The 13,841-nt window shown below is 44.5% G+C and overlaps 1 protein-coding gene across 2 annotated transcripts in view; it reads left to right on the forward strand.

The window, feature by feature from the left end:
• LOC144142328 (inositol-tetrakisphosphate 1-kinase-like) overlaps positions 1-13,841 on the forward strand; it is a 25,167-nt gene continuing 11,326 nt past the window's right edge. Inside the window, exons 1-4 of one of the 2 annotated variants that reach the window (XM_077673749.1) lie at positions 1-323; positions 3,800-3,824; positions 7,652-7,777; positions 8,454-8,571. In XM_077673749.1, the coding sequence (XP_077529875.1) occupies positions 226-323; positions 3,800-3,824; positions 7,652-7,777; positions 8,454-8,571 (367 nt within the window). In that variant the 5' untranslated portion in view covers positions 1-225. The remainder of the gene's footprint in view (positions 324-3,799; positions 3,825-7,651; positions 7,778-8,453; positions 8,572-13,841) is intronic. The other variant, XM_077673750.1, reaches the window with a different exon arrangement.

Consider the following 13,841-nt stretch of genomic DNA (forward strand, 5'->3'; position numbering starts at 1 on the left):
CACAGGCGACGAGCGGAACGAGCGGAGCGGAGCAGCAGCTCGGCGGTCGGCGGATGCGCACGTCTGTGCGTGGTGTTTGTGCGCGACGACTGCGGGCGCGTGTTGGGTTACGTGATGGCCTTTCCCGCCGCGTGAACGGCGTGCGTCCGCTGTTAGTGGTGACATCCGTCGCGGCGCGGGTCTCGGCGGACCCGAGTGTGCACTGACAGCAGCCGGCGGCGCGACATGTGCAACATGGAAGCCCCCCGGCCCCGAATCGGATTTTGGTGGGGCGACAAAAAGAGCCGGGAATTGAGCACCGACGACTTCAAGCAGGCCTGCTCGTAAGCACTTTCGCAAACGCCCCCCTCCGCGACTTCGAGGAGTCCGAAGGCCCCGTCGCTCGACGCGCGTGATGTCGCGGTGCGGGTGGCCAAGGGTATCGTGGTACGCGATCGTGGTACGACGACTTGGTGGTTGCGCCGTGGACGGCCACGTTCAAGTCGATCGCTCCGAGTAGTTTCGCAACTGGGGAAGTGGCTTCCGGTTTAAGTGCCTGCTCCGACTGCGGTGTTTTGCAAATTGTGGAGTCTGAGCTTGTGTGGCCGCCAGGGCTTTTCGCTGTTGGCGTGCGCTCGCTGCAAGTTGCACGTTTTTGTTTTTTTTCTTCACCAACCTCGGATGACTACGCAATAAGCAATTTAATTTTCGCGGTTACAGAGTTCCCGTTTACGCTATTCTGTTCGGTATAAATCGTTTATTCGCATTGGTAATGATTAAGTGGCGAAATGAAGCCCGTAAAATTGGAAAAAAATCAAGTAAACAACAAGGGCTGATAAAAGCTCGTGAGGACGTTTCTGCAATGCAATCAAAGAGCTATATTAAAAAATTACAGCCTCTTAATGTTTCGGCAAAGAACAAAAATACGGTAATGCACACTGGCCCTTGTCCTTGGCCTCATTTCTCGTTGGTTAAGTGATTGACTCAGTAGAATGTGTCATAATGAGTAATTGGTTAGGCAAAACCACTGCAAAAGGCACTGGAGGTAAAAAAAAAAAAAGAATTTTATTGCTGTGAACTGTTGCAACGGCCACCGAAATGACCGGGTTGCCTTCGTAGTTTGAAAACTGATGTGTGTGAGAAGTTGAACTGTAGTCATTTACAAACTGATTTTAGCAAGGTTTGAAGTTGTTCGTGCAATCGAGCTTGTTTGGGTTGTATGTTTATCTTCGCAGGCGCTTGTGGCCCTACTTGTTTAGAAACATCCGGCTTGCAACTCGTTCTATAACCCTTTCCCTGGGTTGCGTCATATCACTTGTCTAAACAAAAAGCAATGCCTAACCTAGATGTGAGAACGGTCACTGTTTACTGGCCTATTAAACGTAATTTATATTGAGATACGTGCGTTAAAGCCTGGTTTGCAGCTGTTTTATGAAACTATGCTTGTTTTATGGGAATACAAGCATTTCAAATCGTGGAGCACACTAGAAATCGCAACGATAGTGCCGTCTCTTGGTCGACTACCTATTCGTCAGAAAAATGCAGCACGATTGTATTGTATGTTTATTTTATTCTAATTATTGGCATTCTGCTTGCCTAATTGCCAGGCTTTAAAGAAGTAGTGGGTGAACGCGATACAAGAATATTCACCAAAATAACAGCGAGGTGAAAGACAGATCGATTGACTATAGAACGGGCAATGGAATACAATATCTACATAGTTATAGTTATACACACACTTGTATATGCGTAAGGGCTAGTAAGAGCTAGCTTAGTGGTTGAATTTAGCACAACTTGTTTTATTAGAGGAACGCGAAGACTTGATCTGCAGCTTTTAGTGTGGACTGCATAGAAGTCTTCATATTTAAATGTAGGGTTGCCACCTTTCCCCGCAGAAAAAACCGGCCCTTCAGGGCGGGGGGGGGGGGGGGGGTGCTATATAGAAGGTTGAACTTGTGTTAAAAAACAGACGTCACGTTTTCTTTTGTTCTTTTTGACATACAATGTCATATATTGTAGCATTTTCCTACAGAGAAATCCACATAACGTTTGTACTCAAAGTGATCTAAATTTTGGTTATTGCTCCGAATGTGCTGCAGCGAAAAGTAACCACCCTTGCTGACCGCGCCGGCGGCATTTCGTGGTGTTATACCTCCCTTTGGTCCCCTTCCATCTGAGGAATCACGCTCGGCGACATATTTTTTCGCCTCGCGTGTCTTTGCAGAGCTTGTTGACACGTATTTATCGTGTTAGTGGTTGTATTGACACTTACAAAATTCCAAAAAAAGAAATAGCCACTGCACGATAGCCAAAAAACCGGCCGATGTTGGCCCGTTTTAGGTACAGACCGGCAACCAGCCCGCGGTCTAAAAAACTGGTCGGGCCAGTCCAAAACCGGTTAAGGTGGCAACCCTATTAAAATGGCGTGGGCAATAAAAACAATTATTTTTGTAGCGTCGCAATGTGGTGTAACTTGTTTTAAAATATGTGCACTAGAGCACCAGAAAATATTCGAGGCAGCCTGAAACGCACGTAATAATGTAGACATTTCTCTAAAGGTTCAGCTTTGTTTAAGTGTATCACTTTATTAAAACACTTGCGGACCCAAACATTGGGTGCCAAGAACCATTCACAAACGCCCTAGCTTTCCTCATGATGCCCCCTTAATTATACACGCACGGTTGTGAAAGAACGACATCAAGTGAAAACATTAAAGCCATAGCAGCGCAAAAAACGTTTTCATGTGGTTGCGAAAGAAGCTAGTGTGGATTGCATCACAGCTTGGAGACGTTGCGGACGGGAGTAAAAAACAGGCAAGGCGTACGTGGGGTTGCGTAACCTCTTCTTGGGAAACACTTGGTGCATTTTGTGACACGATTGAAGCTGCATTGGGCAATACCCAGATAAGTTAAAACTTCCTACTCGGTACAAGAGCGGCCACCTAGAGGCCACTTTTTTAGATAGAGTATGGCACGTGCCTTGTGTATTGCACCACTCTACCAGCAGCGAGCTTTTTGGTGCAAAATACCTCTGACATGCGGTGTTGCAGTGGTACCACTCCAGATGCATGTTCGAGCATTTCGACTGCGCATCATGTGCCCCATTAGTTAGGTAGATAGTTGGGCTAGTCTATACGGATGTTGACTGGTGGTTGCTTTCTCTCAGCCACTTCTGCTAGCTTTGCTGTACAAAAATTTCATTGCTGTTTGCTTGCTGTTGCAGAACGACCATGCAAACAAACCCCTCGTTTTTAAATGCATTGCCTGTCCCCCAAACATAAAAATGTAGCTTTCAATTACAGGCATCCCACTGTCTTTCCTATAACTATTCAATAATGGAGCTTTTAATAACTGGAATCTCGTCAGTTTATACACAGCGTAGCTATAGCCACAATGGGAGGAAATGGCTTATGATCACTTAGGGATGTAGGTTTCAATAACAGGCATTCCACTAGCTTGCCTATAACTATTCAGGGATGTAGCTTTTAATAACTGGCATCTTGTCTATCCATAGTGTAGCTATCGCTGAAATGGGAGGAAATGTCTTATAATCACCTGGGAATGTAGCTTTCAATAGCTGGCATCCCATCATTTCAATACCAGTTTAGCTACAGCCAAAACAGGAAGAAAGCACTCGTAATCATTGGGTGAATTGTTCTGACCAGCTATTGTTCTGCCCTGCTATGTCTTGATAAAGCAAAAAACAACTAGATACTGTCCACAGAATCTAGTGTTCCTTATGACCCATTGTAAAGTTACAATGCCGCGCATAGCATATGCCCGTATAGTTCGTGTCTTATCGGCCTCTTTTTGTCTTGCAGGTCGCATGGGCTGGAACTGGTCAAGGTAAGGGCATTGGCCTGTGACTGTAAACAGTCGCAGCAGTACGAAATCGTTCGAGAATGGCGTTTGTTAGATTTTAGGTGCCTCTCAACTTTTAACCCACCCGCGTTACATTTAAATAAGTTGCTGAAGCAAACCTTGCGATAAAAAGAGTGCGTGTCCCTGTGTTGTCTTTCTTCTAATGTGCTGCCTAGTGATCTGGAATGCCGGAGTCATAAGGTGTGTACTGTATTTTCGCGCGTATAACCCACCCCTGCACATAATCTGTGCCCTTATTTCCCCCTGGAAAAGAAAAAAAAAATCTTCGTGTATTGCCCCCACATTTGATACAAGAAAGGCTGCACCAAAGTTACTGCTCAAGCAAACACATCACATACTATGTTGAAAAAAAAGCGTATATTTAGCAAGTAGAATACACTGACTGCAAGGCGAAAGTCAGAATTCTGTAATAAGATTCAGTGGTTAGAGTGCGCTCGCGGATGTTTTTTCTTGTATGTTTTGCGCAATTGCTGCCATGGAAGGCTTAGTCAGAGTTACTGCGTAGGAGCTTCACGATACAATGTGCATTGCCTTGAAGTCGCACTAAAGGAAAAAAACCCCGCGTATAATTCGCACCCCTACTTTGCCACTGAAATTTTCGCATTTTTGGTGCGGGTTATATGCGCAAAAATATGGTACGCAAAAGTTTGAACAGGCTGTTCAATGCTTTTCGAGCTTTAAGGCTGCTGCCATGAAGACAAAACGTGGCTTTGTTCAACTTGGAAGAACTAGCCTGTGGGAACCCTGTCAGCTCCTAACCAGCTCCAAAAGAAATTTTTGTACGACTGTTTGAAGTTCGGGCTTGAAAAGTGGGAACTGGAAAAACTGGCCTTGCCTTTAAGGCCCAAACTTCAAACGGTCGTAACTTCTGTTGCAGACGAGATAGAATGATGATGCTAGTCTCATTGTGCTCTTTGATTTACGCACAGTTCACTCGTACTTTGTTCAGCTGCATCCCTCCTGCAGTTTTTTTTTTACAAAAGCTGTCACAAAATCAAATGTAAAAATTTGAATAAATTTGATTGTAGTCGTTTTACACAAAAACAAATTTTATACCTACAGTCAGAACGAAAAACTACACAAGTCCCTCCAATTTTCATCATCATAACTGTAAAAATAAAGTTTTTTGGTTTAAGACCCATGTGCCCTCTTAAAGGAGCCATGAAGACAAAATACAAGTTGGGTTTATTAGAAAGACTGCTTAGTCCCGATAACAATGATACCGATATAATCGCAATCTTCGAACAAATAACGGAGATATGAAAGAAAACGTGTGAAGCAGTCGCGACCCCCTAGCCAATTTCCCGCAACTTTTCTGCGACGTCACGGAACCTTGTTTGTGCGATTGGCAGCCGCCTAACTGACCTGTCGCGACGAGACATGACTGGACGTCTGTAATGGGGCCTCTAGTTCCATTTGACTGCATCACTTGAATGCTAACGTGCAGTTAACGCACTGAAAATTATGTTTTATTGTTGGCCCGTATGATGTCATTCTTGCTCATAACACGTCACTGTGGTGCAAAATTTGAAAGTTTTTAAATACTTCTTGCTTTTTTTTTCGTTAAAAAAAACATCTTTTGTGGCTGTAATGGAGCTGAGTGAGATACTGAATCCTAGTTCTTTCAAATTAAACGAAATTGTATTTTCTCTTCATGGCTCCTTTAAAGCGGAGGGCGCAACATTTCCAGAGCCATTCCGCTTTACAAAAGGCCACTCGGCAACAGTTTAAGTGCATGTTTGCATTGGTATGATCAAATGGAACTAATAGAGTCCCCACTACAATTGCACAGTCGTGGTGGTGTTGAGGCAGTCGCCAACCACCCAAAGTTCCAGTGATGTCAAAGGACCTGGCTATAAAGTGGCTGGGAAAAGTCTCCACTGTTTCACCTGTTTTCCTTAATATATCTAGCTTAGTTGAAAACGCGCGAAAAATTTGTACGTGCGTTATTGGTAACAAAGCAATCTCTCGAATGAGCAAAACTTCTATTTTGACTTAATTGCCCTGTGAAGACGCACAGATTCTTTTTATATGCTATAAGTTAGTGTGACAATATCTGGCTGATTACTGTAAACCTTTGCCATAGCACTCGCGTGGCGTGCACAGAGTGCGGAATAAGCGATAGGCGCTCTGATCTGCGCTGCGCTGGCCCTGACCAGGTCATGGGGTTCGGGTTCCAATGTCAGTGTTATCTGTGCAGTCTGCCCCAGCAACTGTCTGGCTTTTCGTTGCACTGTTCTGATGCGCGTGGGCTGTGGATGCTTACCCCCTCACATTTCGTGCCTATCATTCTATTTGAGCAACCTGGAAGGGTAAAAATAAGATGGACAAAATGCATTTGAGATGATTGTATTTGAAGGGGAGGGCTTGAAAGAATCACTCGTACAATTGCTTGGAATGAATTTGAGTACTTGCAATTAGTACTTGAAACTGAAGTGAAAGACTGATTGTTTTAAATTACTTAGAGTTTATTTGAACTACTTTAACTTGGAATATAATTGCTAACTACTTGACATTGCTTGGAATACTTGAAAGTTTTTGCTATTGTTGTCGTTAGTGAGAAGTGGTTATGATGGCTGTGTTTGTGTGTGGGACTTCTTACGGTAACAGCGGCTTTTTGTTACGAGGCTAAACAGATGTACATAGAGGGAAATTTTAGCGAGATAGCTAAAAAAAAAAAATGCTCGTACATTAATAAAAATGACGTAGGTAACTTGTTCGACGAAAGCGTACCCAGTTACAAAACATTCTGGCTCACTTCTAATCACATTTCATAATGGCAGAAAATGTGTTTCTTGTGGTGAGAAAGGAGGCCAGGGTAAATTTGTTTTTGCACATTGTGTCAGGCTTAATTCGGTTGAGGGGGGCTTACTAAGTAAAAGAGGTCAGGGAATTCTGCATAAATTAGGGGCGATGCAACAGTCTCTGTCCCCGTGGTCTTCGTGACCACATTTTTGTCGGAAGCGTCTTCAACATGTGGCTTGCCGCCCGCACTCAAGTTGTTAGAAGATGGGCAATTAATGTGCCTTCCGTGCACAGCATTATGGAGTTTTTTTGTGCCGATTTCAAATCTCCAATTACATTTTTTGTGCAACTTTACTATTTTTTGAGATAATAATGATTAATTGCCATTATTTTGGGTCGGAATTACAAAATAACCACTCCATACAGAATGGTGATTACCTTGTGGCTAGGCAGACAAATGACTAAAGAATACAACGTTGTAGGAAGTTCTTTGATTTAGCTATTTTTGCTCATTTTACAACACACTGAACTTCACACTCTGCCAGAAATGCCTCAGAGGTGGTGTCAATTGAACAGAATAATAATTTTCCAAAGCCTCCATTTGAAAAATTTGTTTCCAACATTGTATTCTCCACACATCTAGGTATCATAAGCAAAAAAAAAATACAGTTGTATCTGCTCTGGGTGCCAAGATATCTGAGGGCAAAATGCTAGCTTCGCGCTGCAAGAAAAGCGGCGTTTCACCATCGAATTCTGCGTGAACTGAGCTGTAGAGTGCACTTTAAAATGCCGTTTACAATAAAATATGGTGCCTTATTATGGGGAAATTTGCAGACTGATAGAAAAATGGCTGTCGGTGCCGCAAATGCCATTTTCCAGGAAACGATTTTTTGACTGTTTTTCCCATGATCGACAAATGGACAGACGAAACGTTTCTGGGAGTGGAAGTTTTACTCTGTTAGTATGAATTCCTTGGACTCCAAAGTCGGAAGTAAGTGCCTTGAGAATTGTGGCTGATGCGTCTGGTCGTTCCGTCCTCCGTTTAGCTGGACCTGTCCCGGCCATTGGAAGAGCAGGGCCCCCTGGCGGCCATTGTGCACAAGTTCTGCGACATCCTGGTCCGTGCGGACCACGGTGACACGGAGTGTCAGCGGATCACGGAAGAGTTTGAGGTGGGTGGTGGCCTTTGTGTGAACTTGTTTTAGGGTGACAAATGACCACACCACTCTTCTGTCTCCTCCAAAAAAAAAAATGAAAAAAAAAAGGTGTCGGGGCAGACGCAACGCCTCGAACGAGTGTCTGGTGCAGTGTGGGGTTGCAAGTGTACTCTGAAAACTGTGCAGAACCCTCTCGTGGGTAGTTCAAGAATTGTTTTTGTTGTCGAATGTGGGGGAATAGTTAAAAAGCATCCCATGTTTGTGGACAGAATGAATTACAGGTGAAACTCATTGCTGACGCCAATGTAATGAATATGATATGCAGCAACCTCGTGGTGTGCCTTAATCCTGCTGTGTCAGTGCAAGCTTTGCATTGGCACCCTCAACCCACCACGGTGGCTCAGTGTGCTGAGCTTGAGGGTGTAGGTTTGATACTAGTTGCAGGGGCCGCTTATCTGATAAAGGCAAAAGACAAGAAAGCCCATGTGTCGACATTTTGGTGCGCTTTAACAATCCCCAGTTGGTCAAAATTAATCCAGAGCCCTCCACTACGACGTGCCTCATGGCCCAAGTGTAGCGTCAATGTGTTAAACCACCAAAAATGTTACATTGACGCTGTCATTGAAGATGTGAAGCCTGACATGCTCCTGGTGAAGAAGGTGTCGTGTTGGTGTTGTGGTGTTCTTTGCAGCGCTACTGCCGTGCGCACCCAGCCGTGGTGGTGGTGGACCCGCTGGAGAATGTGCGCAAGGTGCTCAACCGGTACCACCAGTACCGCCTTGTCGAGCAGAGCCCCCTGGCCACCACAGGTGAGCAGGGGAGGGAAACCTGTGGGTGGAACTTTGGTGTGGCACCAGAGTCGCACTGGGACTGCACTAGTGCTGGCGCCGGAATGGCAGTGTGGACTAATGGGTGGCGCACCTTACTTTGGCTGTGTAAGGTGCGGTTCCCGTTCTGATTTCAAGAGGGCTGGGTCGTGGAATTGAAGTGTCTAGAAAGCCTTTTGTTTTGTGAAGCCTTCGCTTTGTAACTTACGAAGTTCTTTAGTATTTACTCAGAGTTTTCTGAAAAAACTGTCTAGCTTTCCCACGTAGTTCTTGGCTGCATTTCGGGGAGATGGGAACCATTTGTAGTTATGTGCACTTTCTCAGAAACTATTAGTAGTAGGTATCAGGATCTAGCATTCCACTCTCCCTTTGCAAGAAAGTGGATGGCGATTGTTGCCTCTTTGGTTATACTTGACTTTGTATGCTCCGAGACCAGGGCAAGATTCTGCCAGAAATTTCTTCCGTTCTGTGTCTTGCAAGGCTGCTTAGACTCTTGTGTCACACGACACAAAAATCTTTTTCCTTCTTTAGAGGATAGTCGTGTGTGTGTGTGAAGCCCGGTGAGGCATAAATTGGTCGCAGTTAGCACAGGACCAGGATAATTCGAGATCTGTGGGAGAGGCCTTTGCCCTGCAGTGGGCGTAGAAAGGCTGATGATGGTGATGATGATGAGTGTATGTGTGTGTACACCTATGAGCTTAGTTTTCACCATTTTCACCAGATGGCATAGCAAGTCATCCACCACATCATGCTGACCTCCATGTAGTTTAGGTATTTTCTCTCTCACCCAACCTGGGCTGCGGAAAGGTTGCTCTTACCAGACCTCAGCCTTTTCACCTTTCAAGCAATGAAATAAATGAAGGAAGCTCACACTAACGCGTAAGGCTTGAAGGTAGCGATTTACTCCATCATTGTGGCTATAAGTGGGAGCTTTTTTTCATTTTTTTGGAAGTGATAATCATCGGACATCACCTTGGAGGGGCATACGCCACAACGTGTCTTTCTCGTTCTGGACAAGTGTTGCCACAATTATGGCAAACGGTGGAGTTCTTTTTTTTGGCCAATCTTGGCCAATCTCCCTAAGCGGGTACACTTAGCTTGACGAGCGTGCGCAGGGGAGCTGGCCGGTCGTCGTGAGGCACGCACACATGAGCACTAGGCATTTTTAAGTGCGAATGCACTTTATAAGCGACCCTGAATTCCGGTGACCGCCGTCCGTCCACATAGCAACAGCTGCGGGTGCGCGCGCTCCTCGTCTTCCTTGGCAACGGGGGGAGATGGGCGCGCGCTGCCTGGCCGCTGACATGGCACATACCCACGTGGGGGATTGGCCAGGAATCGGGCGTGAGAAGGGCTAATGCACCCGCTTAAAGGAGTACTGACACGAAATTTCAAAGCTGAGATCCGCTCTAGCAATCAAGTACAACGACAACACAAATAGGTGTCTGTGAATAAATGCATCTTTATTTCTTTGTAGTTGTGTGTGTGTGTGTGTGATCTCTCTTTCGCGAACATTACCGAACCGCGCAAATTCAACTCCTGCATTCGCACTTTCACATTCTTCCCCTCGGGGAAATGCGGGGAAAATTTTCTTGGTTTTGTTAACTGCCGGGCGGTCGCCACAAGCCCTGCACTCACATGCGCGCACTCAGCAGTTTCTTGGTATTTTTAACTGCGCACACGAAAAATTACAATTTGCTAAACAGCTTTGCTGTTGAAAAGTAAAGGAGGAATTTACACAAAGTCATGGTCTGGGCCAACGTTTGTCTGAGCATCTCTTTCTCTCTGGCTAGTTACTTGAGGGTTGACAGTAAAAACCAGTAGCCACAGCTTGCACTGGCAGCCAAAGCATAAAAATTGTAATCTCTGTTTAAAAATCAATTTTAAGTTAACAAATCTGAATTGATATTTAAAAACGAGATTTCTAATGAGTTACAAACAAAGAATGTGTAAAAATTCAAATGCCCCTTCGTCTCATGACAAAAATAGTTGAAACGCGAAGCTTTCTTCCACCACAAACCTAGTCGAATCAAAGACCAATCTCGTGAGGGATTCATTTTGGGCATAACGATTTGGACTCCAGATTTTAACCTTTGAAGACATTGGCTTCCGACCAGAAAGAGCTTCACATTTCAACCGTCTCACTTCACCCACAATCGTCATCATTGTCAGAGAAAGTTGGCCTTCCTGCAATGCATTTTGGGGTGAACAGTCGCCATTGGTGAGGCAAGAGGAAATTTCGCGTTTAAACTGCTGCCTAGAGCTGTTTTTTTTTTTTGTCTCCCGTGCAAAAGCTATGTATTGCCGCGTTGCACTGGTTCATTGTTGGCAGCCGGCCAAACTGTTCCGAGAACTCCGTGGGAGTCTGTCCGATGATTTCCAAGCATTGCTTTCATCTATGCAATCATTGCAAAGGGTACGTAAGTGTGTACGGATCGCAGCGGCATTTCGTCACGAGATACGCCCACACCGCACTGTGTAATCAGGCCCGGCGGAAACAGTCTACTCGTGTCGGCGATAAGATTGTATCCAGTGTCCACACTTGACACCGCTGACACACACTAAAACTGTGTGTGCAATCGTGGCTGACCTCTAATGACGGAAGCTCTTGCTTTTAAATAGAGCACGTGCGGTCCTGGATAGCAAACGTCAAAGATAATTTTTTTCGTCTTTTCTGTGGCCTGCTCTTGCTTGTGTAATTAGCATCCACTGTGCATTGCTACAAGCCAGGTTATTGAACCAAAAAGGAATTACAAACAATTTCTTTACTTTTTTTGTGCGAGACTTGGAATGAAGGTGATGAAAAATGGTGATGAGAAGTTCGTTGTAACATTTTTTTTTTAATATGAGACTTCGAACGAACTTGATGCAAAATGGTGGTGAGAAGATTTAGCTACTGGGGAAACTAACCAGCTTCGTGTGGCACTTGGCACTTTTTTCACTGTGCAATATCGCTAGATTTGCTTTAATGTCAGCATTGTGCAAGTTTAAGGGGGGACAGTACTCTTAAAAACAATTTTTTTGAATTTTTAAGTAAACTTTGTGAAACTTGTCAGTCTTGCTGCCTTTTCCCCCATATTTCAAATATGCCATTATTTCTTGAGTCAATCAATTAGTTACCAAGATAATTAAAGATAATTAGCCATTTTTAGAGGAACAATCGACAAAACTGTGTTGGTCATAAAACTGTAATCTTTCTTTTTTCCGATACTATGAACCCTGGTGAGTGCAATAAGAGAATCGGTTTTTTGATGCACTGCTTGGAACTAATTTTACAGCTTGTAAAACTTCAGTTTTTAAAATGGGCATTCGAAATGGTTCCTTGCCACAGGTGCCACCAAGGTTTAATGAGCTGTAAAATTACTCACAAGCGATGCATCAAAAAACCGATTCTCTTATTACACTCACCAAGATTCATAGTATCGGAAAAAAGAAAGATTACGGTTTTATGACAACACAGTTTTAAATGACTAATTATCTCTAATTACCTTGGTAAATAATTGAGTGACTCAAAAAATAATGGCATATTTGAAATCAGTGTGGAAAAAGCAGCAAGTCTGACAAGTTTCACAAAGTTTACTTAAAAATTTAAAGAAATTGTTTTAAGAACCACGCCCCCCTTAAAGCGAACTGTGGCACACCATAGCTTGTTAAAAGGGTGGAATTGTTTATAGAACTTGAGCTGGACTCTGAAGCGAAAATTCTTTCAATAGGTATGCTGAAGCTAAGCTATGGTGTAAAAAGAGAGGCTTTTGTGACTCGGTCTCATCAAGGCCTCAAAATGAAAGGTTCTCGATTGCAGTTTTTCATCCTAATCGTAATTTCCTCTTCTTTGCGTCTTTTCTTGAAGCTAACTTTGCTCGGTAAAGGTAAATTGAAACCCTCAGTGTCGGGGGTCAGAACACATGATAGCTTTATTGCTCCTAGGCGAACACTGGCCCGAGCTGGTGCTCAGCTCGGGGGCCACACGGTGTCCAGAATTGCGCAGTGCATCACGCAAGCCATGTTTTGACCTATCCACTCGATATGGCTGCTGCCTACAACACTCAGTACGGTGTGCGACACTTAAAGGAGCACTTAAATGAATTGGTCACATTTAATTTGTGGCCGCATTCTGGTGTTCAATTTCCGTAATCCTTTATTTTCCAATCTTTAGTGCAGTTCTAGAGCCTCGAGTTATCTGTAGCGCCCACACCATTGTGTGCCCCTTGAGCTCAAAAGCAGTTATTCCTCCCTATCTGTTGTCCAGGATTCAATGTAAGTGGTGTAAAGCTTGCAATCGCACTTGGCGGTTGACATTATCTCGTGACATTGTCTGTCTTAAGTGACGATAAGTCATGTTGCTTTTGTTCGATTCCCGGCCGCCGCGGCTGCTTTTCTGATGGAGGCGAAAAGCAAAAACGCCTGTGTGTTCGAGATTTCGGCGCACGTTAAAGATCCCCAGGTGGTCAAAATTAACTTGGAGCCCTCCACTACGGCGCGCCTCATCGCCTGCGTTGCGTCAGCGCGTTAAACCCAACAATCAATCAAGTCATGTTGCTTTTCTGTTCGTGCTTGCTTGGTCGTTTCTTGCTTCGTCCAGAGTCATATCTGTGAGCAGCAGAGCTGCTTTTTTTAGGCATATTTTGAGTACAGCTAAGCCTGGATGTAGCAAGGTTCACAAAAATTCGCAATTTTTCGTTACATGCAGGTTTCGAGTTTAAGCTCGTGTGAATGAAGCAGAAACGAAACTAAAATGCCAGACATAAATGATGGTGAACTCACCCTTAAAGGATTTATTGCACAGTGAAAAACTGCGTGATTCGAGTCTGCTGCTTTCCCATGAACTCAGTCATTACACGGCACTACGAAGCAAGGTCACTTAGCCCTGTACTCCCAAAAGGGAACTTAAGTATCACTTTTGCCTTTTGACACTTTTCGGTGCCTTAACCTGCTTCAGGGACCAAACTTATTCTTAAAGGACGTCTTCTCCCTAACTTGATACTCTTTGCCGCACTCAAAAGTTGTTGAGGGGGTGTTAGCAGGGATACTGTACCGTGCGGCGACGATCTTCTCTCTCTTTCCAGTGGGGACGGCATTTAAAATTGCGAACTTGTCTTGAGAAGGCAAAGCTTTTCATTTTCTGGCAGCAGAACTCACTCATCCCTGACGAACCGACACCATAGATGGCACTGGAGACACCCGACCACATGCCGACATGCAAGCCTTTACCGATACCACACTCACACTGGAAAGGCGCGGTAGTTTGTGGT

The sequence above is a fragment of the Haemaphysalis longicornis genome, unplaced genomic scaffold (genome assembly GCF_048455015.1).
Source record: "Haemaphysalis longicornis isolate Haplotype H1 unplaced genomic scaffold, Haemaphysalis longicornis Haplotype H1 scaffold_6, whole genome shotgun sequence".
Taxonomy (NCBI): domain Eukaryota; kingdom Metazoa; phylum Arthropoda; class Arachnida; order Ixodida; family Ixodidae; genus Haemaphysalis; species Haemaphysalis longicornis.